Raw genomic sequence first — 27,105 nt, 5'->3', positions numbered from 1 at the left:
AGGGTTACCTTGAACCGTAACCCATGGCACAGGCCACTGCTCTGTGAGTGGGGTCCCCACAAGACCTGGGGAGACCCTCCTGGAAGAGCTCAGGGATCTAAGGGGTTTGGAGACTCCAGGTGGAGCTGTGTGCCAGAGACAGAGATGTTGGTCACAGGCTGGGTGAGCTTGGAGCGTGGCTGGAGGCCAGGGACATGGGAGTGATTGAGCACTTTTCTCTGAGGGCACACTGAGGAGTGGGACCTTGAGCTCTTGGCTCCTCCAGGCCAGAGATTGGGAGGCCCCATTTTCATTCCCATCCTCGGGAACTCTACAGAAGGCGTTCAGGGAACAAAAGCTCCTGAAAGTGGAACCCAAACGGATTACTTAGCCCAGCCCCAGGTAAGGGTGGTGCAATTCCACCTTGGGCAAAGACACTTGAGAATCACTACAACAGGTCCCTCTCCCAGAAAATCAACAAGAAATCCAGCCAAGACCAAGTTCACTTACCAAGGAGAACAGTGGAATTCCAGAGGAGGAGAAAGCAAAGCATGGAATTAATGGCTTTCTCCCCATGATTCTTTAGCCTTGCAGTTAATTAATTTTTTTAATTGTATTTTTTCCATCTGCTAATTTTTTTAACTTTTACCCTTTCCTCTTTTAACGTTTTTTAACTAGTTTATCTTAACAATACCTTTCATAAAAAAAATAATCTTTTTTTGCACCTTCATTATTATAGTCATATTTTATCCTTCATTGTATCTAACTTTATTTTTTTGTATACACATAGGGTTTTTTCTTCTAAAAAATGTGGGGGTACAACTTCTTCTAATAGATCAAAATATACCCTAAATCTAGCTCCGGGCTGTTCTAGTCTGCAGCCCGAGCAAATTCTCTCCACTTTCTTTTTCTTTATTTTCCCAAACAACTTACTTTATCAACTCCTTTTTTAGAAATTTAAATTTTTTTTCATCTTTATAGGCATATTCCATCCATTCATTGTGTTTACCCATATATATGTTTTTCATTCTTTAAATTTTGGTCTTCTAAGAGACCAAAATACTCCCAAAATTAAGTGGGTGACCCTGTTATAGCCACCAGTCTAATATATATATATATATATATATATATATATATATATATATATATATATATTCTTTTTTGTTGTTGTTTTGTTTTCTTTTTCTAATTTTTTATCCTGAACTTCTTTTTAACCCCTTTCTCCCCCCAACAACTTAGGGTCTCTTCTGATTTGGTTAAAGCACATTTTCCTGGGGTCTTTGCCACCCTTTTAGTATTTTATTTGCTCCTTCATATATTCTTACCTGGACAAAATGACAAGGCAGAAAAACTCACCACAAAAAAAAAAAAAAAAAAAAAAAAAAAAAAAAAAAAGGAACAGAGGCAATACCAAAGGCTAGGGACCTAATCAATATGGACATTGGTATTATGTCAGATCTAGAGTTCAGAATGACGATTCTCAAGGTTCTAGCTGGGCTCAAAAAAGGCATGGAAGATACTAGAGAAACCCTCTCCAGAGAGAACAAAGCCCTTTCTGGAGAAATAAAAGAACTAAAATCTAACCAAGTTGAAATCAAAAAAGCTATTAATGAGGTGCAATAAAAAATGGAGGCTCTTACTGCTAGGATAAATGAGGCAGAAGAAAGAATTAGTGATATAGAAGACTAAATGACAGAGAATAAAGAAGCTGAGCAAAAGAGAGACAAACAATTACTGGACCACAAGGGGAGAATTTGAGAGATAAGTGACACCATAAGACGAAACAGCATTAGAATAATTGGGATTCCAGAAGAAGAAGAAAGAGAGAGGGGAGCAGAAGGTATATTGGAGAGAATTATTGTAGAGAATTTTCCTAATATGGCAAAGGGAACAAGCATCAAAATCCAGGAGGTGCAGAGAACCCCCCCTCAAAATCAATAAGAATAAGTCCACACACTGTCACCTAATAGTAAAATTTACAAGTCTTAGTGACAAAGAGAAAATCTTGAAAGCAGCCCGAGAAAAGAAGTCTATAACATACAATGGTAAAAATACTAGATTGGCAGCAGACTTATCCACAGAGACCTGGCAGGCCAGAAAGAATGGGCAAGATATATTCAAAGCACTAAACGAGACAAACATGCAGCCAAGAACACTATATCCAGCTAGGCTATCACTGAAATTAGAAGGAGAGATATAAAGCTTCCAGGACAAACAAAAACCTGAAAGAATTTGCAAACACCAAACCAGCTCTACAGGAAATATTGAAAGGGGTCCTCTAAGCAAAAAGAGAGCCTAAAAGTAGTAGATCAGGAAGGAACAGAGACAATATACAGTAACAGTCACTGTACAGGAAGTACAATGGCACTAAATTTGTATCTCTCAATAGTTACCCTGAATGTAAATGGGCTACATGTCCCAGTCAAGACACAGGGTAAAAGAATGGGTAAAAAAACAAAACCCATCAATATGCTGCCTATAAGAAACTCATTTTAGAGCCAAAGACACCTCCAGATTTAAAGTGAGGGGGTGGTAAACAATTTACCATGCTAATGGAACCAGAAGAAAGCTGGGGTGGCAATCCTTACATCCCATCAATTAGATTTTAAGTTAAAGATTATAATAAGAGATGAAGAAGGACACTATATCATACTCAAAGGGTCTGTCCAACAAGAAGACCTAACAATTTTAAATATCTATACCCCTAACATGGGAACAGCCAACTATATAAACCAGTTAATAACAAAATCAAAGAGCACATCAATAATGATACAATAACAGTAGGGGACTGTTAAAAGTTGATCTAAGCAAAAGATCAACAATGAAATAAAGGCCTTAAATGACACACCGGACCAGATGGACATCACAGATATATTCAGAACATTTCATCCCAAAGCAACAGAATACACATTCTTCTCTAGTGCACATGGAACATTCTCCAGAATAGATCACATCCGGGGTCATAAATCAGATCTCAAGTGGTATCAAAAGATTGGGCTCATTCCCTGCATATTTTCAGACCACAATGCTCTGAAGCTAGAACTCAATCACAAGAGGAAATTTGTAAGAACCCAAATACATGGAGACTAAACAGTATCCTTCTAAAGAATGAATGGGTCAACCCGGAAATTAAAGAAGAATTGAAAAAATTCATGGAAACAAATGATAATGAAAACACAATGGTTCAAAATCTGTGGGACACGGCAAAGGCAATCCTGAGAGGAAAATACATAGTGATACAAGCCTTTCTCAAGAAACAAGAAAGGTCTCAAATAACACAACCTAACCCTACACTAAAGAAGCTGGAGAAAGAACTACAAAGAAAGCCTAAACCCAGCAGGAGAAGAGAAATAATAAAGATCAGAGCAGAAATCAATGAAATAGAAACAAACAAAAGAAAAAAAATAGAACAAATCAACAAAACTAGGAGCTGGTTCTTTGAAAGAATTAATAAGATAGATAAACCCCTGGCCAGACTTATCAAAAAGAAAAGAGAAAGGACCCAAATACATAAAATCATGAATGAAAGAGGAGAGATCACATACCAAAGAAATACCAAAGAAATACAATTATAAGAACATACTAAAGAAATACCAAAGAAATACAAAAAATTATAAGAACATACTACGAGCCACTATATGCCAACAAATTTGACAATCTGGAAGAAATGGATGCATACCTAGAGACATATAAACTACCACAACTGAACCAGGAAGAAATAGAAAACCTGAACAGACCCATAGCCAGTAAGGAGATTGAAATAGTCATCAAAAATCTCCAAACAAACAAAAGCCCAGGGCTCGATGGCTTCCCAGGGGAATTCTACCAAACATTTAAAGAACAATTAATTCCTATTCTCCTGAAACTGTTCCAAAAAATAGAAATGGAAGGAAAACTTCCAAATTTATGGGATTTTATGAGGCCAGCATCACCTTGATCCCAAAACTAGACAAGGATCCCATCAAAAGAGAGAATTACAGGGTGCCTGGGTGGCTCAGTGGGTTAAGCCTCTGCCTTCCGCTCACGTCATGATCTCAGGGTCCTGGGATTGAGCCCCATATCGGGCTCTCTGCTCAGCAGGGAGCCTGCTTTCCTCCCTCTCTCTCTGCCTGCCTCTCTGCTTACTTGTGATCTCTGTCTGTCAAATGAATAAATAAAATCTTAAAAAAAAAAAAAGAGAGAGAGGGAGAATTACAGGCCAATATCCTTGATGAGACAGATGTGAAAATTCTCACCAAAATACTAGCCAATAGGATTCAACAGTACATTAAAAGGATTATTCACCATGACCAAGTGGGATTTATTCCAGGGCTGCAAGGTTGGTTCAACATCCACAAATCAATCAATGTCATACAATACATTAATAAAAGAAAGAAAAAGAACCATATGATACCCTCAATAGATGCTGAAAAAGCATTTGACAAAGTACAGCATTCCTTCCTGATCAAAACTCTTCAAAGTATAGGGATAGAAGGGACATACCTCAATATTATCAAAGCCATCTATGAAAAACCCACCACAAATATCATTCTCAATGGAGAAAAACTGAAAGCTTTTCCGCTAAGGTCAGGAACATGGCAGGGATGTCCATTATCACCACTGCTATTCAACATAGTACTAGAAGTCCTAGCCTCAGCAATTAGACAACAAAAGGAAACTTAAGGCATCCAAATTAGCAAAGACCACTATCACACTGCAAACTATCACTCTTTGCAGATGATATGATACTATATGTGGAAAACTCAAAAGACTCCACTCTGAAACTGCTAGAACTTGAACAGGAATTCAGTAAAGTGTCAGGATATAAAATCAATGCACAGAAATCCATTGCATTTCTTTACACCAACAACAAGACAGAAGAAAGAGAAATTAAGGAGTCCATCCCAATTACAATTGCACCCCAAACCATAAGATACTTAGGAATAAACCTAACCAAAGAGGCAAAGAATCTATACTTAGAAAATTATAAAGTACTCATGAAAGAAATTGAGGAAGACACAAAGAAATGGAAAAATGCTCCATGTTCCTGGGTTGGAAGAACAAATATTGTGAAAATGTCTATGCTACCTAAAGCAATCTAAACATTTAATGCAATCCCTATCAAAATCCTATCCATTTTTTCAAAGAAATGGAACAAATAATCCTAAAATTTATATGAAACCAGAAAAGACTTCAAATAGCCAAAAGAATATTGAAAAAGATAGCCAAAGTTGGTGGCATCACAATTCCAGACTTCAAGCCTTATTACAAAGCTGTCAACATCAAGACAGCATAGTACTGGCACAAAAACAGACACATAGATCAATGGAACAGAATAGAGAGCCCAGAAATAGACTCTCAACTCTATGGTCAACTAATTTTCGACAAAGCAGGAAGGAACGTCCAATGGAAAAAAGACAGTCTCTTCAACAAATGGTGTTGGGAAAATTGGACAGCCACATGCAGAAAAATGAAATTGGACCATTTCCTTACACCACACATGAAAATAGATCAAAATGGATGAAGGACCTCAATGTGAGAAAGGAATCCATCAAAATCCTTGAGGAGAACACAGGCAGCAACCTCTTCAACCTCAGCTGCTGCAACTTTGTCCTAGGAACATCGCCAAAGGCATGAGAAGCAAGGACAAAAATGAACTATTGGGATTTCATTAAGATCGAAAGCTTTTGTACAGCAAAGGAAACAGTTCACAAAACCAAAAGGCAACTGACAGAATGGGAGAAGATATTTGCAAACTACATATCAGATAAAGGGCTAGTATCCAAAATCTATAAATAGCTTAGCAAACTCAACACCCAAAGAACAAATAATCCAATCAAGAAATGGGCAGAGGATATGCACAGACATTTCTGCAAAGAAGACATCCAGATGGCCAACAGACACATGAGAAAGTGCTCCACATCACTCAGCATCAGGGAAATACAAATCCAGCCACAATGAGATACCAGCTCATACCAGTCAGAATGGCTAAAATTAACAAGTCAGGAAATGACAGATGCTGGCGAGGATGCAGAGAAAGGGGAACCCTCCTACACTGTTGGTCGGAATGCAAGCTGGTGCAAACACTCTGGAAAACAGCATGGAGGTTCCTCAAAAAGTTGAAAATAGAGCTACCCTATGACCCAGCAATTGCACTACTGGGTATTTACCCTAAAGATACAAACGTAGTGATCCGAAGGGGCACGTGCACCCGAATGTTTATAGCAGCAAGGTCCACAATAGCCAAACTATGGAAAGAATCTAGATGTCCATCAATAGATGAATGGATAAAGAAGATGTGAGATACACACACACACACACACACACACATGCATACATACATACAGTGGAATACTATGCATTCATCAAAAGAAATGAAATCTTGCCATTTGCCATGACATGGATAGAACAAGAGGGTATATGAAATCAGCAAATATGCTTAGTGAAATAAGTCAATCGGAGAAAGACAACTATCATATGATCTCCCTGATAAGAGGAGGTGGTGATGCAACGTGGGGATTTGGGGTGGGGTAGGAAAAGAATAAATGAAACAAGATGGGATCGGGAGGGAGACAAACCATAAGAGACTCTTAATCTCACAGAACAAACTGAGGGTTGCTGGGGGGAGTGGGGTCGGGAGAAGGTGGTGGGGTTATGGACATTGGGGCGCATGCTGTGGTGAGTGCTGTGAAATGTGTAAAGCTGGCGATTCACAGACCTGTACTCCTGGGGCTAAAAATACATTATATGTTTATAAAAAAATAGAAAATTTATAAAAGAATAGTTTCCTACAAATAAACAAGTACAGAAACTTATATCTTGATAAAAAATAAAAAATTATTTTAAAAAATAGTTTCCTACAAATAAACAAGTACAGAAACTTCTGTATGCATAGGTCACTTCAGAATTACCAGGTACTACATAAGCAGAAAGGAGGATGGTGAATGAAGAATGAGAACAAATGGGAAAACGTAGAAAAAAAAATAAGAGGAAAAGATGACAACCTGCTGGAATAAGACATGAAAGAAGTTGATGAAGAGAACATATATTACCTAGGAATATACGGAATAAAAAGTATGAGAAGACAGAAAGGAAGCCAGAGAGAGAGGGGGGAAGAAGAAGAGAAAAGGGGAGGGGTGTGGGAAAGAAACAACAAGGAGAAAAAGAAAAAAGCAAAGGAAAGTTTATTTTTGCCCTTTGGTTTGTTATATTTTTCTTCCCAGTAAATGTTCCTGGCTACCATGACTAATTCCGCAATGGCCCCCTCTATAAGTTCATTTGCACTAACAACTGGAATTTCCTGGGAAAAAGGAGTCAGGTTTGACTCTAGGACAAGATCAATGAATAATCTGAAAAATAAATAAACCATGGGAGCTCAGTGATATTCTTCATACTGAGCTCTGAAGTCATTTACATCTGGGACCAGGTCATTCAGCAACAACTCAATCCTGCCTCCAATTTTCCCTGCTGGACGCCTGATCCCTATCACAATGGTCTTCTTTTGCTGAAATCTTTGATGTGGGCCTTTCTGGAAGCTCTATATGAGGCAGGATACAACAAATGAAATGGTTCATGTGCTTCCCACCAAAATGACCCTGAGCCAGCTGGGGAAAGCTCACAAAGGGGATGAGCCTTTTGGATTCCAAAAAGGTAAGGAGGAAAGCAAAGGTTTTGGAGTAAGATTCTCTGGGTTTGACTCCTTGTTCATTTACAAGCTGCTGGATTTGGTGCAATTACAAAAGTCTTGGTTTCTTGTCTTTGAAAGAGAGAAAGTGATGTGTTATACCTCCTAAGTGTTGGTTTGAGAATTTAAGGAGATATTGCATGTAAATGCTTAGCATAATTCCTGGCATATAGTTAAGTGCTCAGTCACAATTTTTATTATCAGTGTTTTTCAAATTAAGATAACATGTCATAATTACACAATCCCTAAGCTCAGTGACAATAGTACAAGCATCCTTATTTAAAAAGTAACTCAATACTCAGAGGGCAAATATTTGATATTGTCTTTAACGTCATACATAGGCCCCTTCCTTAGGTCCTGATAAGGTATATCATTCCCACCAGAAGCATGTGTAATCAAACACAGTTGATTCCTACAGCAAAACATTTCAGTGGGAGGAATGAAGACTAAACATAGCATGACAGTATTTCTGGTTAAGTTTTGCTACCAAATGAATAAAAAGATACTTGAATTTTGGAATTGTAAATAAAGGCCTATAGACCTATACATTCTATGCTTAGCAATCTTCACTCGTCCTTTCCTAGAAAAGCAAAAATCTAGTCTGCATTATCAACCACATTTGAAAAGCCAAAGACATTTACTTCCATTTGAGAGAGAGAAAAGCAGCTGCTGGTAGCTTGGCATTGACCTGGCCCCAACAGGCCTTGTTGTTTCCTAGGAGCTGACCTGGCCCTCAGAGCTAGGCCTTGGCATTCTCCTGCTGAATATAATCAATTTCATAGCATACCAACCCCAGACAAGGCCACGCTGTGACCCTGATAGATCAAGACAAAAACAAAATTCCTTTGTAATCATATCTGTATTCAGACCAAACAGTATTGTCCCAAACACAAAAATGACCAAAAATGCCCCTACTGTGACCAGTATGAGTATTTGCTGCTTTTTTACTAATCATGGCTTTGTCTTACTTTATTCTCTCCAATTCCTAGATAAGACCTATTAAGATACCCATAGAGTTGCCTATGCTTCTTGGCATGGTCCAATTCAGGGGAAAGTGCTGGTTCCTTGAACCCTCCTCAAAAAATACCTAACACAAACCCAAATGTTTTAAAAAATATTTTATTTATTTATTTGGCAGACAGAGATCACAAGTAGGCAGAGAGGCAGGCAGAGAGAGAGAGGAAAGGAAGCAGGCTCCCTGCTGAGCAGAGAGCCCGATGCGGGGCTCGATCCCAGGACCCTGGGATCATGACCTGAGCTGAAGGCAGAGGCTTTAACCCACTGAGCCACCCAGGTGCCCCAAACCCAGATATTTTAAGTCCTTTCTAACACCCTTTTTACTGAATGACCCACAACTTCCCATGATATATGTTTTCTCTTGTTGGTCACGAGTCAATAAACCCAATTTGTTCAATATAGGTTGTCCTGTGGTCTCTGGCTACAGGACATTGGCAATTTATTTTCCTCCAGTGTAACAATAGGCTGATCAACCCTCTCCTTAGAAGATATTATCATAATTCTTAAGATGTACTATCTGAAACAAAATCTCTGTATCATTCTGTCTTTGATGGTTAAAACATTGGGTGGCATTCTTTTCTTGGGACTTCATATCTTAAAAATTTTGACATTGATTTATACAACAGCCTTCAGGTATCAGATCTGGTGTCTCAGTTTCTAGTCAATGGAAGCCAAATTTTTATCAAGGAAAATGCTGTTGAGCTGGCCAGAAAATACCAAAATCTTTTGTATTATGAGAAACAATGTATTTCCTAATGACTCTGAGGGAGGAAAATGTGTGGTTTAATGACACCAGTTTAAACAAGGAATGAAGTAAAAGTGAGCAGACCCAGAATCTACTGGTAATTTGCCACTATCTAGCTATAAAATCCTAAACAAATATCGAAACACATCTGATTTAATTACCTCATGTGCCAAAGAAAAATTATATGTCTAAGATTCTTTTCCCTATCTAAAGTTACGAGTCTAGGGTACGGTAAGGTCACAGGCCAATAAAAGGTCACCACAACACATCATAAAATATTATTTACAAAAAAATATTCCATAGGATACTTTAACATCTCTGTTGTGTTTCTCAAAATAAAATGTGATGCTTCTGAAAGGTCTGGACATACGACCTAATCAACAAAGTATAATTAGTGCACAAGGGGGCCCAAATAAAGAATGTCCCTAAAATTTGGTACAAATAGAAAATATGACTCTCTAAAAAACTACTAAGATTTAATATAAAAGGATAAAATTAGCCACCAATGGAAACCCACTTATAAAACAAAATTAAAAAGGAGTATAGATTATTTCCTAAAGCTCACAATTTACCCATTTAAATTTTTCCACATCAGATAGACAATAATCTTGGGATATATTAATTAACCTTATTAAGAATAGAGATTTGCTATAAGAAAAGAAGAATACACACATATTGTAACTTCAGAAATTTTTGTATTTGTAGCAGCACTGGAAAATATCATTGAGCAATATGGTCGACCCATGTACTAATGGAAGAGGAGGAAGAGAAGGGAATCTGACTCTAATCTAATTGAACCTATCACAGCTACATAGATAAACTATCTCTAGAGCCCAGAAATAAAACATATGAAATATTGGTTGATTTGAAGGTTCTTTTGGTTACATCTAGTTTCTCAATGAGAAATCAGAGTTATAAATTTGATCTTTTTCTGAGCATATCAGCCCATCAAAATGATGCATCACATACAATTGCCAGTATAAGTTATTTTGCTTTTTCTTCCTCAGAATAAATGGGTACCCTGATTTCTAAAATCAAGATGTAATCTCAGCTAATATGAAACAGTTCCTAAAAAACTGTTTAAAGTTATAAAACAGAACCTCTGAAATCGCAAAGATGAGGATCAAGGTACCCAGGGTGACCTTCTCAAGATGAACAAATCCCTAAGTTTCAGTCTAAAATAATACTTTACTTTTGCCTCACTGGTACACTCTCATGTAATGAACAATTAGTTACTAAACACCTATTATAGGACAGGCATGATAGTAGGCATTATCCTAAATAAAGTGAGAGACAAAAGAAAAGTTGAAATAATATTCTTTGAGTATCTAGATCGAGTATAGATGTTAGGCACTGTGGTAGGTGTATTCCATTTCCAATCCCACTTGATATACTTCCAAATATAGACCATTTTTTCCATTTTTCAATTGAAGCACAGTTGACACACAATGTTACATTAATTTCAGGTCCACAATATAATGATCTGACAACTCTATACCTTATCCTGTACTCACCCCAAGTATAGTTAACCATCTGTCACCACACAATACTGTTAACTACCATTGACCATTTTCCCTATGCTGTACCCTTCATTCCCATGACTCATTCATTCCATAACTGGAACTAGAACCACTATTATGCTTACTTCTCGGGGCATAAAATTGGGACCTAAAAATAATTATTTATATCTCAGATGCTACAAAATTGATAATTAGAAAAACTTAATTGTCCTAAATCAATTTTCTCTTTATTACATCTCTGCTACTATTGATAACAATGTTTAAGATTATTGAAACAATTAAAATATACATAATAAGGCATTTACAATTTTCAGTATAACCACACCTAGAATCCATATATATCCCTATATACTCATGTTTACAAAAGATTTGATCTGTACAATACATAGAATTCAAATATTTCTCCTCATTTATGGAGAATGTTCATTTATGACATGCCATTGCTAGTTTCTTCATACAGTGAATTCATAAGAGTTTTGAAAAACAGAGGCAGTGTTTATTATTGAAAATAATTGAGAGTTCTAAAGAATTTTGCAGCAAATCTTTTAGTAACATTACTCTATGTTACTTTTCTTTTCATTATAGAAACAACTGCTTGAAAACAACTGCTTGGATTTCAGATGTAATTTTGTGTTGAGCAAATTTTTGTATTCCAAGACATCTTATTAACATATGCATCTAAGCATAATTCTCTAGGAGAAAGGGTCTAGTTGAATTAAACTCGCTGGAGATCCTTAGCTTTGGTAACAAAGCTTTGAATCTTCATATGCTGAGAGTAAGCAAGTCCCTGGTGACTCCCAGAAACCTCATTAAGTGGAGGGAGACAATCTTCAGTTGAGGATCATTGGAATTTATTTTCTTTACTGCTGATACTCCAGGTAATCCAGGCAACAGGAAATTCAATACAGTATGTTTTATTCAAATTGACTTCTACCCTTCAGAATAATGCAGAAATCAATCAGCGTTAGTTGCCTTGTCAATGACTGAACCATTTATCCAGCCTTGTCAAGATTATGTAAATGCAGTCACTTGGCATTCTCATTGTTTTCTCTGTCCTAGCAAGCAACATATAGACTGAACCGCTTCTAAACACTAATAAATCCACCTTTGCCATTTAGCCATCTAGGAATTAGGTTATACCGTGCGTAGTTAAAACACGCCTGGGTAGTTGAATCTGTGTACTTCTTATAACTCCAAACTGAACAGGAATCCTTAGAAAGGAGCTCAAATGAATACACTTGAGAGAATTGAGGTTTTAAAAAATATATTCCCTTACTGTAAATTGCGATATGCAATACAGTGCCTAAGAGCACAAGTCAAAGATCTACCTTCAGCTTCTAGCTCTAGGATCCACGAGGCTTGTGACCCTGAACAGATAATCAAGCATCTCAGCTCTTTCACCCAACTTCACACAGCTAGGAGAGTGCCTCTCAGGGCCTTCTTTTAGAATTCCAAAACAAACAAACAAACAAAAACCTATGTAAAGGGCTTAGCATAGGGTCTGGTATAAGTGCCTAAGTGTCTAATAATATTTTTTATTTATTATTTTTGTTATTTTTTATCTACAAAATTCATTTAAGAAAGTAATTCTTATGTAATCCTCCCTAATACTATATTAGAAGATGCTTACTAATTTCAGTTAAAAGATGGCAAACATCTTTTTCTCCTAATTGATCATGTGAAGTTTGGTCTTTTTTTGATTTTCTATTTATAATTCTATGTTGAATTTTCCTCCCAAAATAGGAGGGCAATACAAGCAACAAGCCAAGTAATGCCAATATATAAAGAAAAGTCAGCAATCTTCTCCTTTCCCAGAGGTAACTGCTATCAATATACTAGTTTATATCCTTCCACACTTTTCTCTATGCTTACAAAAACAGATAATATGAAGACTCATGTATATATCAATAGTCTATTATATGACTCTCTATATATTTCTCTGTGCTAATATAAACAGATAAATGTGTGTCTGTGTGTCTGTGCATGTGTGTGTCTGTGTGTCTGTGTATCTGTGTATATATATTTCCTAATTGGCACAAAAATGGGATTATGCTCATCACAATAAGCTAAAACTTTTATTTTTTACTTGACAGAAATACATGAATATCTTGCAGGTCAAAAGTTATAGTCCTAACTCATCCTTTCTAATAATTGCATAACAGTCCATAGCATGAATACAGCATCATTTATCCAAGTATGCTTCTATTGAAGGATATTCAGACTGTTTTGCATTTTTTTATTTTGTCCCTACAATTCATGTAGCAATAAACATCCTTGTTCAAATGTCCTGACATTCTGGTGTTTTGATTGTAGTATGATAGCTTCTAAAAAGGGAGATTTAGTATTTATTATGTCCCAACCATCATTCTAAATGCTTTACATTTATTATCTCATTTAATCTTGACACAACTCAATGAGCTATTATTATTACTCCTATTTTGAGTATCATTAAATTGAGGTAAATAAATTGCCCAAGGTCACCAGCAAGCGAGTGGTGGATAAGTGATTTCAACCCAGGCAGTCTGGTTTGCAAATCCTCACTCTTAACACAACCCTTATGGAGAAAATTGTTATATTACTTTCTCCAGAGGCCGTTGCCGCGTATAGTTCTTTCATGACAGTTTCTCTAAACCATTCTGAGCTTTTCACTGTATACCATAAAATGTCTTCTCCAACGACCAGAATCAACAACTAGCAGTGTGCTTCCTCAGGTGCACAAATTCTATCTTATTCTTTCCAAACGCATCTGAGAGTGTTTCCTATAATCTGAAAGCCTTTTACAATACAGAATCTGGTTACATCAGAGACTGTCTCTTTAGATTCTAGTTAGCATTTAGGGTCAAGAAATAAATACATATTCCTAATCAATGGTATGCAGAATATTGCAGCCATATCTGCTAACAACTTCAGAGAAGCATTAGGATTTTTTCATTCATAGTTGATGTTGTTAAAATTCTTACTTAAAATGTCTCCAGTCTTGTAATTTCCACAGAAAGAAGTAATGCTTCCTCTTCCTCTCAAAACCGAAATCCCAAAAATGGATTACAATCATAATTACAACTAATACAATTACAGTGGCATACTACTATTGTTATGTTTCCTATTAATTTTATTTACTTTTCTCAAAAGTGTTTCAATATGCAATAGAGTCTTGGGGACTTGAATAAAAGGTGTGGTTTTTACTAATCAAGTAAATGAACCATATTAAACTCAGCAATCTGTAACTGCTTTTCTTTGGAGTGTAACTTAAGGGAATTATATCGCACTTTGGCTCCTAGGGTAAAAAGGGAATTTTTAAAAGTGCTAAACATTGTGTTGTGATCAGCATCATATTTTAGGTGAGAAACAGTGACAAAATGGGATGATTCTAGAATCCTGTGAAAAAATATATTGCAGTTCCCAGGGAGTGTGTGGGGTATGGTTTGGCAAAGAAAAAGCTAGGGTTTACACCTCGGAAAACGCAACTGGAGGTCCTCCAACATTAAGGAGCCTAATGCTGATAAGGAATAGTTTGCCGCTTCAGAAACACTACTGGTCTAGCAAATTCCACGGTTGACCGAAGGTCCGGTTGGCACTATTGCCCCTCTGGTAGCAACTTGGCATTATGCAAGGGTGTTTCTGCGAAAACAGACTGAAATGATTTGAGCTGAAAACCTCTTGCCTTGAGCAAAAACCATACCAGCTGGAAAACGAAGTGCTTAAGAAACAACAGTAAAGAGCTGAGCTGGAGGAGCGGGCTCTGCTGGAATTACTCAGCTGCCATAGAAATTGCCAGCATGTACAACTGCGTCTGTGGTTGTGGGAGTTGGAAACTTGGGACGCCAACTTCATGGCTGGAATAAAATCACATTAGTGAATAAGGCTTGGGCCAAGAGTGAAGAGTGGTCGGAAATAGCTAATGTTTGTAAATTTTGAGCTAAGACTGTTACAACTGGGCAATGTTAACGTATTCTGCGTTAACTCGTTTCACAGACACACACCCCGCTCCCGCGAGGTCGGTAAGAGCAAGGCAGAGTGTGATCGGATCTATTTTCTAGTTGGAGGAAACACGCTCAGAGAAGGTGTTGTCACTTGTCCAGGGGCACACACATCTAGTAGTGCCCTAGCTGGCTTTAAGGCCTCCTAGTTCATTGGCTTGCCAGTCTACCCTGCTTCTAAGGATGTGAAGGGAATAATGTCAGGGCTAGATTATGGAGTCTGGCCAATGCTTCTCTCCCTAAGCCCTCCGATTGCTTAGAACCGCACAGCAGAGGAGACAGACTGCAGAGTTGGGCCCACCGTGATGATGGGGAACTCGGGAGCGGCAGGATGGGGATGGGAAAAGCTGAGGTGACTGGGGCCACCGGACGGGCCTGGGGCGCTGCCTGGCCCCGCAGGCGCCTGGACTGCCCAGGGGCTCGCGCCTTCCGCCACCTTCCATCCGCACGCCGCGCTCCGGGGCTCTGCGCCCCGCTCGTCCCTAGCCCGCTCTCCCCGGGCTGTGTCACTCACTCACGGTCTGGGACACCTTCACCTCCTGGTTGAGCCACTGGCACAGAATCTCGGACATGGTTCGGCCTGCGCCTTCTACCGTAAGCCGGTGTGGGAACGCGCGGGAAAGCCGGCCGAGGGCCCCGCGTCCTCCTGTTGCCACAGGCAACCCGTTGCTAAGGAAGCGTATCCAGGCCTGAGCCTGGGGCAAGAGGGACGCCAGTGCCCCGGCGCGGAGGACGGAGAACCATGGCCTGCCCCCTGCCGGCGGGTGAGCCCGGCCGGAACGCAGGCGCCGGGACTCCGCGGTGGTGGTGGAGGCGAGCACCTGGAAGAGGGGCCGAGAAAAGCAGGAGTCTTGCTTGAAGGGCGATTCTTTTTCTTCCCCTTTGTCTTTTAAGGAAGTCTACAGAAAATCGTCTCTAATGACAGCTGTTTTGTCACTGATTTGCAAATTGCCAGTTCCAAATGCTGTATTGTGTGTCTACCCTGGCGAGAACAGATAGTCCCGGACGCGGTATAGGGCCTGACACCTAGAAAACATACGATCATTTTTGTTGTTAGTGGTGGCGACGCTAACAGTCAGGGGGATCCCTATCTCTGCGGTGTTTTGCGAGGTGAATATGTAATGAGCTTATTTGCTGGTCATTTTTTCCTTCCAGGTAATTATTTTACAGTGTATTTGGCAAACATTCTCACCTTGAGCAAACCCGAGTCAGGCTCCTTTGAATCTTCTCCTGGAGGCTCATAATTGGAACTGTGTCCTTAGCCCCTTAGTCCAGTTTTAGCAAGAATCCTGCTCTGCTGGGTCTGATAAGGAAATCCCCCGCCCCTTCCATCACGCTTGATATCTGCTCCCCCTGGCCTGCCTTCAGCAAGGATTCTTCAAGTTAGTTTAGCCAAAATCCCCTTGACCTTGATGTTTCGTCTTAGAAATTTTCTATCCATTGGCCCCAGCCCTGCTCCTTGGCTATAAATCAACACTTTTCCTTCTTGTGTTCAGAATGGAGCCCTAACTCACTCCCCTGGTGTACAACCCCCTTGCAATGGTCCCTTGAATAAAGTCTTCCTTATTGTCTTTAACAAGTATCAGAAAAATTTTCCATTACCAATTTCTTAAAGGTTAGGTGGAGTTATAGGAAAAATTATATAGCATTTGTATTATGTATACTTGTGTATGATAAATAATATGGAACAGTGTGTTTATGTATGTCACAAATACAAAGAATTTCCCCTCAAAGACCTGAATACATCAAATTATGATTCTTTTAAACTATATGTGCAATAACAGTGATGTCCTACTAGAATAAATGTCTCTTAAGATTAATCTGAAATTGCTCTACATGTCCTGATTGGCTTAAAGTTGGGTACCATTTCACTTCACTTAACTTTAAATTCTCCCATCCGATGAGTTTCCTCACACTCAACACAGCAGACATGACTGCAATGGAACAATGGAAATTCTGAGGGAGATTTATTACTAACAAAACTGGGGCCTGATACACTTGATATGTCTCACATTAGAGTTGTCCGAATTTGGAAGATCAAATGATTCTAAAAGCCTCTACAGCAAGGGGAATATATCTAATAAAGCTTTATCCATTGGAAACATGTCATCTCTGAAAAGATTTCTAATGGTGCTTATGTGCCTAGAAACCACTGCTGAGGCACTTGTGTTTTATGTCATCTTGATAGTAAATTTATTTATTTAAGAGAGAGCGCATACAAGGGGAAGGGTATAAGCAGGGGCAGAGAGATAGAGAATCTTAAGCAGACCCCATGCCCAGCGTGGAGCTCAACACAGGGCTTGATCTCACAACCCTGAGATCATGACCTGAGCTAAAATCAAAAGTCAGACACTTAACCGAATGGGCCATCCAGGTGTCCCATTTAAGCTGATGACTAATACTACATTTATTAAAAGGTTCCAAGGTTTAATTTCAGTTCGTGGGACCCAAAGGATAGAAAACAATGTCTTCTGGATTGCTGAGAAAATTGCTTTTGAGGATTTATCAAACTCCACAGCTGCACCAGAAGAGAATGCCTGAGCCCATACGCCATCTACAGACAGGGGCTTATCTCCATATGGAGCAAAATATCTCTGTGCCTGTCCATAGGAACTGTTCAGTTGTTTGTTTGCTTCAAAGGGTTATTTATCGTGTTTGTCTTTGGAACCCAGAACCAAACAACACAAACTGCCCATTTAATATTTGTGAAAACAAGTTTATGCACAGGAGTTAGATACATAAAGACACTTTACAAAATGAAAGGTGAAATTCTTCGTTTCACAAAAAGAGCATATTTTCCTCAGTGACTAAAACATCCAACTTGAAAACATTCTGACATTAAAGTATTAATGAAAAATTGTACTTTTATTTAAATATTTGCCTTTTACTATTCTTTTTTTTTTTCTTGAAATTGCTACTATGGTTATTAGTCCAAGTTTAACATTTAATCTTTTCCTTTCCATTGGAATTCAAACTCAGGGCAAGATTTCTAGCACCTCTCATGTTGGTATTTTGTGTTAATATGGTAAATAATATGTTTGTCCCCTCATGGAATTGTTTGGGGGAGGGAATGATTAAAGACATGAACAGTTTCCCATCTGTTCCTGAGATGGCTTCCCCACTGTTTTTTAATTAAAGTTTTTAGAATATTTGTCTCCTGCATCCAATTGTAAGCATCACAACAATTTTAAAATTAAATAAAAATTATTTTTAAAACATTACCTGTCATTTAATTATAAATCTTTATTTCTCCTCTGTATAGTCAAGGGCAGATTATAAAGAGTTGTTTTGAGCCCACAGGTTGGTTTGAAAAGTGATGCCGTGTAGTGTGTACTGTGTACTGTATACTTATTCTCTCAGAAAACAATTGTAACATTTTTCATAATTGGAATATACCAATACACAAGCTTTAGAATCAGACACACCAGGATCCTCATATCTGGTTTTGTTTTGACTAGCTCTTCAGCTTTGGAAAAAGCTGAACTTCTCTGAGCCTCAGCTTCCTTATTTGTAGGATAAAGACATCAACATTTGGTTGACAAGGTTGGGAAGACTAAGCAAGCAACTGCATATATTAATGCCTGGCTCTTGGTAGATGCTACACAAATGTTTCTTTCCTCTTCTCCTGAGGTAGAATGAATTTTTCCATTGCATTACTGGTTAGCTTAGTTTTGAGTAGCTTAGATTTGCTTATAAGACTTCAAATAGTTTTTGAGACAATTATTTCATATAGCTTCTTTGATTTTATTTATGACTAATCAATATTTATACATACATAAATACATATACATTGACAGATTTTTTAAAAGTCTTATTTGGTCCTCCATGAACATCTTGCATCCATTTCTTCATTTCCCCTCTCATTACTCTTGGATCATTCTTTAATTCCCTCTCAACATGTTTTGCAATGGCTTTACTCTCTTTACATTCATTAATTCAACAGATGTTTTTCCCAGTGGCAACAACCACTCAAGCTACATTCCCTGTCTCCTCCCCTCTAGTTACCTTGTGCAAACAATCCAGTCCATTTTCCTGAATCCCTGCTCTATTTCTCAGCTCACACACATTCGTGAATTTCACCAGAGCCTTGTGTACCAACTGTGGGTCTTGATCTCTTAACAAGATTTATATGTAATTCCATTGGTGGGCCATGCCAGAATTCCTTATAAATGAAATATGAAGTTTAAAATGGGATAGAAAATATCAGAGCAGAGAGTGGCTGGCTCAGTCTATTAAGCATCCCACTTTTGATTTTGGCTCAGGTCATGATCTCGGGGTCCTGGAATGGAGCCTCTCCTTAGGCTCCATGCTCAGTGGGGAGTTGGCCTGGGGGTTCTCTCCCTTTGCTCATTCTCTCTCTCTCTCTCTCAAATAAATACATGAATCTTAATATATATATTATATGATATGTGATATATATCTAGATGATCATATGATATATATATCTTAATATATATTATATATATCCTAATATATATAATCTTTATATATGATCTATGTAATATATATGATCATATGATATATATATCTGAATATATATTATATATCTTAATGTATAATCTAAATATATATATGATCATATGATATAAGATATATATATATATATATATCAGAGAACATTGGTAGGAAAGGTAAGTATGTCGGGTTCTTTTAGGAAACATTTTTGGAGCCACTATCCTGGAGGGTGAAGAGCCCATGAAAGGTGCTGTACAGTCTAGCCTCAATGCAGCTTTAACTGTAAGCCACAAATTAGTTTTGTACAATTTGCTCCCATTTCTTTATCAGGTCCCAACTTTCCTACCTCTACATCCTTACTTTGCAAAAAAAAAAATTAAAAATTAAAAAAAAATTGTCTACTTCCTGTCTCAGCCAATCCTACCTGTCCTTCAGGGTACAGCACATCAGTCACCAACTTCCACAAACCCCCTATTCTTGCCATCTTTCCACCTTCTTCTCCCTTCTGAAAGCTCAAAGTCTCTAGTTTCCTTTTAACTCTTGTTCCAGATGCCTGACTCTTAGCAACCACCTGCAGCTTTGCTAGCAACTCAGTTTGGGAAACATCCAACATCTTCCTCAACATGTTTCCAAATGAGTGTTGATTTAGGCTCTTCCATCTCTCTCTTTTTTAAAATTTCTTTTCAGTGTACCAGAATTCATTGTTTATGCACCACACCCAGTGCTCCATGCAATAGGTGCCCTCCATAATACCCACCACCAGGCTCACCCAACTACCCACCCCCCAACCCCTTCAAAACCTTCAGACTGTTTTCCAGAGTCCATCGTCTTTCATGGTTTATCTTCCCTCCATTTTCCCTCAACTTTCTACTCCTCTCCATCTCCCCATATCCTTCATGTTATTTCTTATGCTCCACAAATAAGTGAAACCATATGATAATTGACTGTCTCTGCTTGGCTTATTTCACTCAGCATAATCTCTTCCAGTCCCATCCATGTTGACACAAAAGTTGGGTATTCATCCTTTCTGATGGAGGCCTAAGACTCCCTAGTGTATATGGACCACATCTTCCTTATCCATTCGTCCGTTGAAGGGCATCTTGGTTCTCTCCACAGTTTGGCGACCATGGACATTGCTGCTATAAACATTGGGGTATATATGGCCCTTCTTTTCTCTACATCTGTATCTTTGGGGTAAATACCCAGTAGTGCAATTGCAGGGTCATAAGGAAGCTCTATTTTTAATTTCTTGAGGAATCTCCACACTGTTCTCCAAAGTGGCTGCACCAGCTTGCATTCCCACCAGCAGTGTAAGAGGGTTCCCCTTTCTCCACATCCTCTCCAACATATGTTGTTTCCTGTCTTGCTAATTTTGGCCATTCTAACTGGTGTAAGGTGGTATCTCAATGTGGTTTTAATTTGAATCTCCCTGATGGCTAGAGATGATGAACATTTTTTCATGTGTCTGATAGCCATTTGTATGTCTTCATTGGAGTAGCATCTGTTCATATCTTCTGCCCATTTTTTGATATGATTGTCTGTTTTGTGTGTGTTGAGTTTGAGGAGTTCTTTATAGATCCTGGATATCAACCTTATGTCTGTACTGTCATTTTCAAATATCTTCTCTCATTCTGTTGGTTGCCTCTTTGTCTTGACTGTTTCCTTTGCTGTGCAGAAGATTTTGATCTCTTGTTATTTATGGCAAATAACAATACCACCATAAAAGTTTGGTTCTACCACAAAATATTTGTAGTCTTTTCTGTGGAAGCAGACCTGACTTCTTCTGTGGTCTCTCATATTCCAGGTCCACATGATTAGTCTTATGTATGGATTGCATCTTTCTCAGGCAAACACTTAAATTTCTAATCTTAGAGAGCAATCAGATTTGAAACAAAATCAAGTTAAAAACAAAACAAAATAAAACAAAGAACTTGGTACCATATGAGAAAAAGTAATTCATATATTCTCTGAGACAGATAAGCCAAATTCCCTTTATCTGAATTCTTTGCTTTAAATTCTTTATTTTTAAGAGCTTAAAAAAATCAGTTTTTTTATTTCCCCCGGCTTTATGTTCTGCTTTAATTTTTTATTTTCAGAGTTTTCAGAGAAGCCAAGTCCTACTTTACTATCTTAAGTTTATTTTTCATATGCCCAATAACAGAACCTAAAACTGGCAGAATTAAGAAACATTAAAACATTAAAAAACATTAAAACATTAAAATTATGTAAAATTATGTAAATTATGTAATTATGTAAAATTATGTAAAATTAAAATTCAAAGTACCTAAAATTTTAATTAGAGATTTTAATATGTCATTCTCAGTATCTTTATTTCAGTTGATAAAGTAGATAAGATATTCATGAAGGATATAGAAAACTTAAAAAGTACTGTATTGACCAAATTAGCATAATTGGTATATAAAAAACAAAACCCGAAGTCCACTTTAAAGGGAAGCAGGCATTGAAAGCTGATTATTTGACTATGCAGTGGTACCACTGGAGCTAGAGGTACTGTGGAAAATCAAATTGGCTCTTTGGATTCTTCAACAATCCTATGAAGAAAGTTACTTTTTATTTTTCTTCTTACTGCATATCTGTATTGTTATCATGATGCATTAGGTTCTGTCCAGCTCTCATTGATTTTTGAATTAACCTGTTCCCATTGTAAATTTTCTATTGGTACATTTTCAAATATATTACCTGAAAATTAGTATTTTATAACCATTTTCCAGGATAACTAAAAAAGTTTATATAATTATGCCATATTTTTATATCAAGGAAAATCACTGATTTTATAGGGAACATGGGAGAGACAAAAAATTTGTTATTTTTGTAACATTTCAACCATTTAAGTACTCTATGAAATAAGATATAATTATACTATGGTTCCATTCCCTCTTATTTGCTTGATTGTTTGCTTGTTTTTTGTAGAGAAGGTAGAGAGGGAGTCTCTCTGGCTAGAGCAATAACATAAAATTGTCTGTGGAATGGCTTATAAACCCAGGATGATAATTCCCTATCGTTTAGCAACAATTGAAGGGAGTGTGTGCACTTCATGCTGGGTACTGATTTCCAGACTTTTGCATTCTACCAGGTGGTAATTTTCCAAAAGCAAATTTGATAGCCGGTGTAAGGTTGCCAATTTTCTTTTTTGTTTTGTTTTGTTTTGTTTTTTTTCAAGGAAGAACATAAACACAAATACTGCATCTTCTCCAGCCATCATTTCACATAAGAAAGAACATTTTATGCTGAAAGAAATAGGAAGCATAAAATTTGAGAAAGAACAGTATTTTACAGTTTATGGAAAGCCCACAGTATGTAAATAGACCTGTGAATGTCCCTTATAGGTTGGACCTATTTTGCCAAGCTCTGTCCCAGACCCTGACACCTAGGCAGGCCCACTTGAGTATGAATCCTGTTTCCATGGTGTTTGCAACCCTTCCATACTGGAATGTCAGTAAGCTGGAAGGTATGTGAGTGTGTGTGTGTGTGTGTGTGTGTGTGTGTGTGTGTATGTGTAGAGGGAAAAGTATCTATGAATGTCTTTTTTTCAGCCTAAGTCATTTTTTTTAGGGTATTACCACTTTTTATGACCTCTGAAAGAATAAAGAATCATATTTGACAGAAAATATTCTTAAGACCTCCATGGAGATTACAAACTTTAATAGAATTTGAAAGTCTTCTTCTACAGAATCTTTGGAATCCACATGCACAGGTTTCACCCTAGCATTCCACAGTATAGGGAGAATTGCTCTTAGTAAGTCAAATCCCCTAGGAGGAAAAACAAAAAAATTCCTTCAGATTAAGTGACCTTTGGGAGATGGCTGAATTCTCAAGGTTGTAACTGGATCCTGGATGCTTTAAATCATGTTAGTTTTGATTGTTATCGGGAACTCAAATCCAAAGGAAGGCTCATATTTGCTCTGACTACTACCAATTCCCATACCACATTTTAATATATCTGATCTAAGAACATGATTAAATTAACAGATTCTTTAAATTTTGAGAAGAGTGGGGCACCTGGTTGGCTCAGTCAGTTAAGTCTGCCTCTTGCTCAGGTCATGATCCACGGGTCCTGAGATCTAGCCCTGCTATCTGCCTTCCTGTGCAGTGGGGAGTCTGCTTCTCCCTTTGCCTCTGTTCCCCCCCTTACTCGGGGGTTCTCTCTCTCTCTCTCAAATAAATAAATCTAAAAAAAAAAAAAAAAGTTTGAGAAGACTGGATCAAACTGTACCAAAAAGAGATCCAGACACTTCAATGAGCACAAAGTCAACTTCAGTTTCTTTTATTCTTTTTCTTTCTTTTTTTTTTTTTTTTGAAATTTAAACATTCTGTAATTTAAATTCAGTTCATTAACATATAATGTATTATTGGTTTCAGAGGACCAGGCCTATGATTCATCAGTCTTAATAATACCCAGTGCTCATTCCATCACATACCCTCTTTAATGTCCATCACCCAGTTACCCCCATGCCCCACCCACCTCCCCTTTAGGAACTCTCAGTTTCTTTCCTATGACTAAGAGTCTCTCATGGTTTATCTTTACTTAGCTTTACCTACTGTATATTACCTCACTTATAATAGGCCTTCAAAATTGTATTTATTCTAAACCACTCAAATGACAAAGGTAAACTGTGATGAAATATATAATAGAAAAAAAAGAAATATATAATAGAAATGCACATATGCTTTTTAAGAAGTTTGGTTTCTTCTGCCTGATTTGTTCTTGGAAAGTGGAACACAGTGTTCAAGTACTACTAATTTCATATCTACCAGGTAGATCTCTTTCTATAAGAAATTCCTGCCAAGCTCACCAAAAATCCCTATTGAAATTACTTAGGGCATTTCCAAAGTCAAGGCAGGTTTAACAGCTACCTGGAAATTAATGATTATCATGTATACTAAAAAAGTGATGATGTGATGACCAATAATTAGAATAATCTCTACTGCTTTGCAAGTACCTTTATTTTATCAGTCAAAATAGAATTTTTATTTTGACAAAAGTATCATGAGGACAAGTCTATTGGAAATGAATTTAAATAGTTTGTCAGTCAAATAATGGAAATAATCTGTATCAGAAAACTATATACAAAAAAGGTCTATATTTATATACTTATGCTATATTTATATATCAATTTATATACTACATTCTCTGCTATACATGTATGCATATACAAAACTACATAGGTATATGCATATATATGCATTTACATGGGTGTGTATAAAAATTGCACAAAAAAATGGAAAGAGAGGAGATTACTGGGCTTCTATTACAGTTTGAAAATGTCTGATCATTTGGAAGCACTGTTGTTTATAATCAGAATAAGTCACAATTACATTAAAAATTCCTTAAAATATGAACCCAGTGTATATCATTTAACTCCAAAAGCTGTTATTCTGAGTCTTCTTTTGGAAATTGTGAGGTCTTTATTAACATGAAGTTTTTTGGAAGGCAGGAGTCCTCTATTAACAGAAAGACCACTGGAAACTTAAGCGATCACATCTTGCATCTTATTCTAAACCATAACCATCTATTATATCTTGAAAGAGATCAGCAGGGATAGAGTGCAGGAACTTAGAGATGAGCTGAACAGAGCAAAATGAATAACTATTCTGGAAATGGAAGGCAGACTAATGAAGGGAAGGTGGGAGAAGATGGATAAATTTGTATTTCTTCCAAAATTTACATAAAGTTAAGCATGACCTTTAGGATGACATCTGAGGATAAAAGGTGTTGCATAAGGGAAAACTCAAAAAAAAAATCTGAACAAGATAATATTAGGACTTGCAGAACTGATACATAATTTGAACTACCATGAGTTACTCCATTGGGTATGGAGTGGAAAGGAAACCAAAGAACTTTTTAAAAGGTAATGGACAAAAAACCTTAATAAGGAGTGATATTATATACCTCTTTCTCCATGATAACCACATATACAGAGGGAAAAATATGGCTAGAGATGTAACAACCAAGAACCAGGTGGAAAAAAAAAAAGTGTTCATTTTTAAAAACATCACCTAATTACAATGTGGTGTTGAGTTGGTGTTTTTCTTAGGTGCCTTACTTATATTAGAGAAAGAGCGAGTGGGGGAAAAGACCATAGATGGAAATTTAATATGGGATATTTCCTTTGGTTAAAACATGGGTCAATAATCATCATCAATAGAAAATGCCAAGTGACTGAATTTCCCTTTACTTTATTGTCCCCTAAATTATGATTCGATTGACTAGTAAGTACCTAGATTTATGGCTAGAGTCATTTGATAATGAGTGTACAGAAGATAGAAACATTATGAAAAAAGAGAGAAATGAACAACTTTTTTGAGCTCAAGGGGAATAGGAGAGCAGAAAAAACATGCTCCCAAATATGTTGAAGGTTTTGGTACAATCTGGACGAAGGGTTGAGGCATTTGAAAGCTAGACGGACACAGACTCCCTAGGAAAGCAGATCCTGAAGAGATACAGGTTAAATGTGATCATGCAGATGGTTGGATTAATGAGTATTTTAAAAAGTTCAGTAACTGCACAAAAATAGACTTGGTCTCTAATCCCAGAGTTCATATTTGCTCACCTGGCCATTGTTCCAAAAGATGTTACCATCCTTATTACTTCTGATCTCATCTTGCTATACTTCAGTTCCCTTTTCTGTATGTGGACTGTGTTGGTCTGGATGAAAGCTCTGGATCAAATCTCTTTTTCAACTGTATCACTTTGTGAATTCATTAGGTTTTACTGACTTCAAGATTCTACTTAAGAATGTTTTGGTCTCATGAAGATTGTTATGAGGAAGTTATTGGAGATAAGCAGAGAAATGGTCATCATACCAACAGCAATACAAATCTCAAGAAAAGGCAAAGAAGATGGAAATTGTAACATATCCTCACTCAGCACAGGTGGGAAGAGTCAGGGTACACACTGTTGTGCTTGATAATAGAAAAATCTAGAAAGTAATGGAGAATTTCTGTTTCAGCACCTCATAGATACTTGAGAGCTCTTAGCAGTGGGATTCTCTACCACAATCTTGTCAGTTGTGTTATTGCCCAACATTACAATCACCTGTATTGAAAGGTAATGTTTTTGAAGGAAACCATGTGGGGAAGGAAAATTCTCCTCTGTCTTCTTGGGTTCTCAGTGGTTCTGAGAAATAAATGGACAGTAGGCAAATTAACAGGAGAAAAATCACACAAATGTATTTGATGTTATAAGTTTAATATGGCAGAGAGTAGTTTTACAGAGGGAAAAGAAACCCTGCAAAGAGACTGCTAGGCTTGGAGGCTTTAAAAAAGTATGTATGTATGTATTTATTTATTTGTTTGAGAGAGCTCAAAATCATAAGCAGGGATTGGGGGCGCTGCAGAAGAGAGAGAGGGAGAGAAAGAATCCTCAGTGAGACTCCCCACTGAACACAGAGCCCCATGTGGGGTTCTATTCCAGGACCCTAGGATCATGACCTGAGCCAAAGTCAAAAGTCGGCCACTTAACTGAATGAGCCACCCAGGTGCCTCAGCTTGGAGGATTTTAAATCATTTTGACAGAGGAGGATAATTATAAAGGGAAGTGACAAAGTAAAAGAAAGGGACTTAGAGTTTCCAGGTGTGACAAATTGAAGAAGACAAATATGCGGGAAACTAATGGTAAATGGGGGCTAGTTAGTAAGGTTATGCACATTCAGTCCATATTAAATATGTCATTAGGGAATTGTAGTTTAAAACAATAAGGTACGATTACACATCCAAAATCCAAAATAT

At 37.5% G+C, this 27,105-nt stretch overlaps 1 protein-coding gene across 2 annotated transcripts in view; it reads right to left on the bottom strand.

Annotated features, from left to right (window-relative positions):
* SPEF2 (sperm flagellar 2) overlaps nucleotides 1-15,540 on the bottom strand; it is a 182,360-nt gene extending 166,820 nt beyond the window's left edge. For both annotated transcript variants that reach the window (XM_059173780.1, XM_059173781.1), the window contains exon 1: nucleotides 15,416-15,540. In XM_059173780.1, the coding sequence (XP_059029763.1) occupies nucleotides 15,416-15,473 (58 nt within the window). In that variant the 5' untranslated portion in view covers nucleotides 15,474-15,540. The remainder of the gene's footprint in view (nucleotides 1-15,415) is intronic.
* Nucleotides 15,541-27,105: the final 11,565 nt, after the last annotated feature.

Source organism: Mustela lutreola, chromosome 5, assembly GCF_030435805.1.
Source record: "Mustela lutreola isolate mMusLut2 chromosome 5, mMusLut2.pri, whole genome shotgun sequence".
Lineage (NCBI taxonomy): Eukaryota > Metazoa > Chordata > Mammalia > Carnivora > Mustelidae > Mustela > Mustela lutreola.
This window is presented reverse-complemented; position numbering and strand designations above follow the sequence as displayed.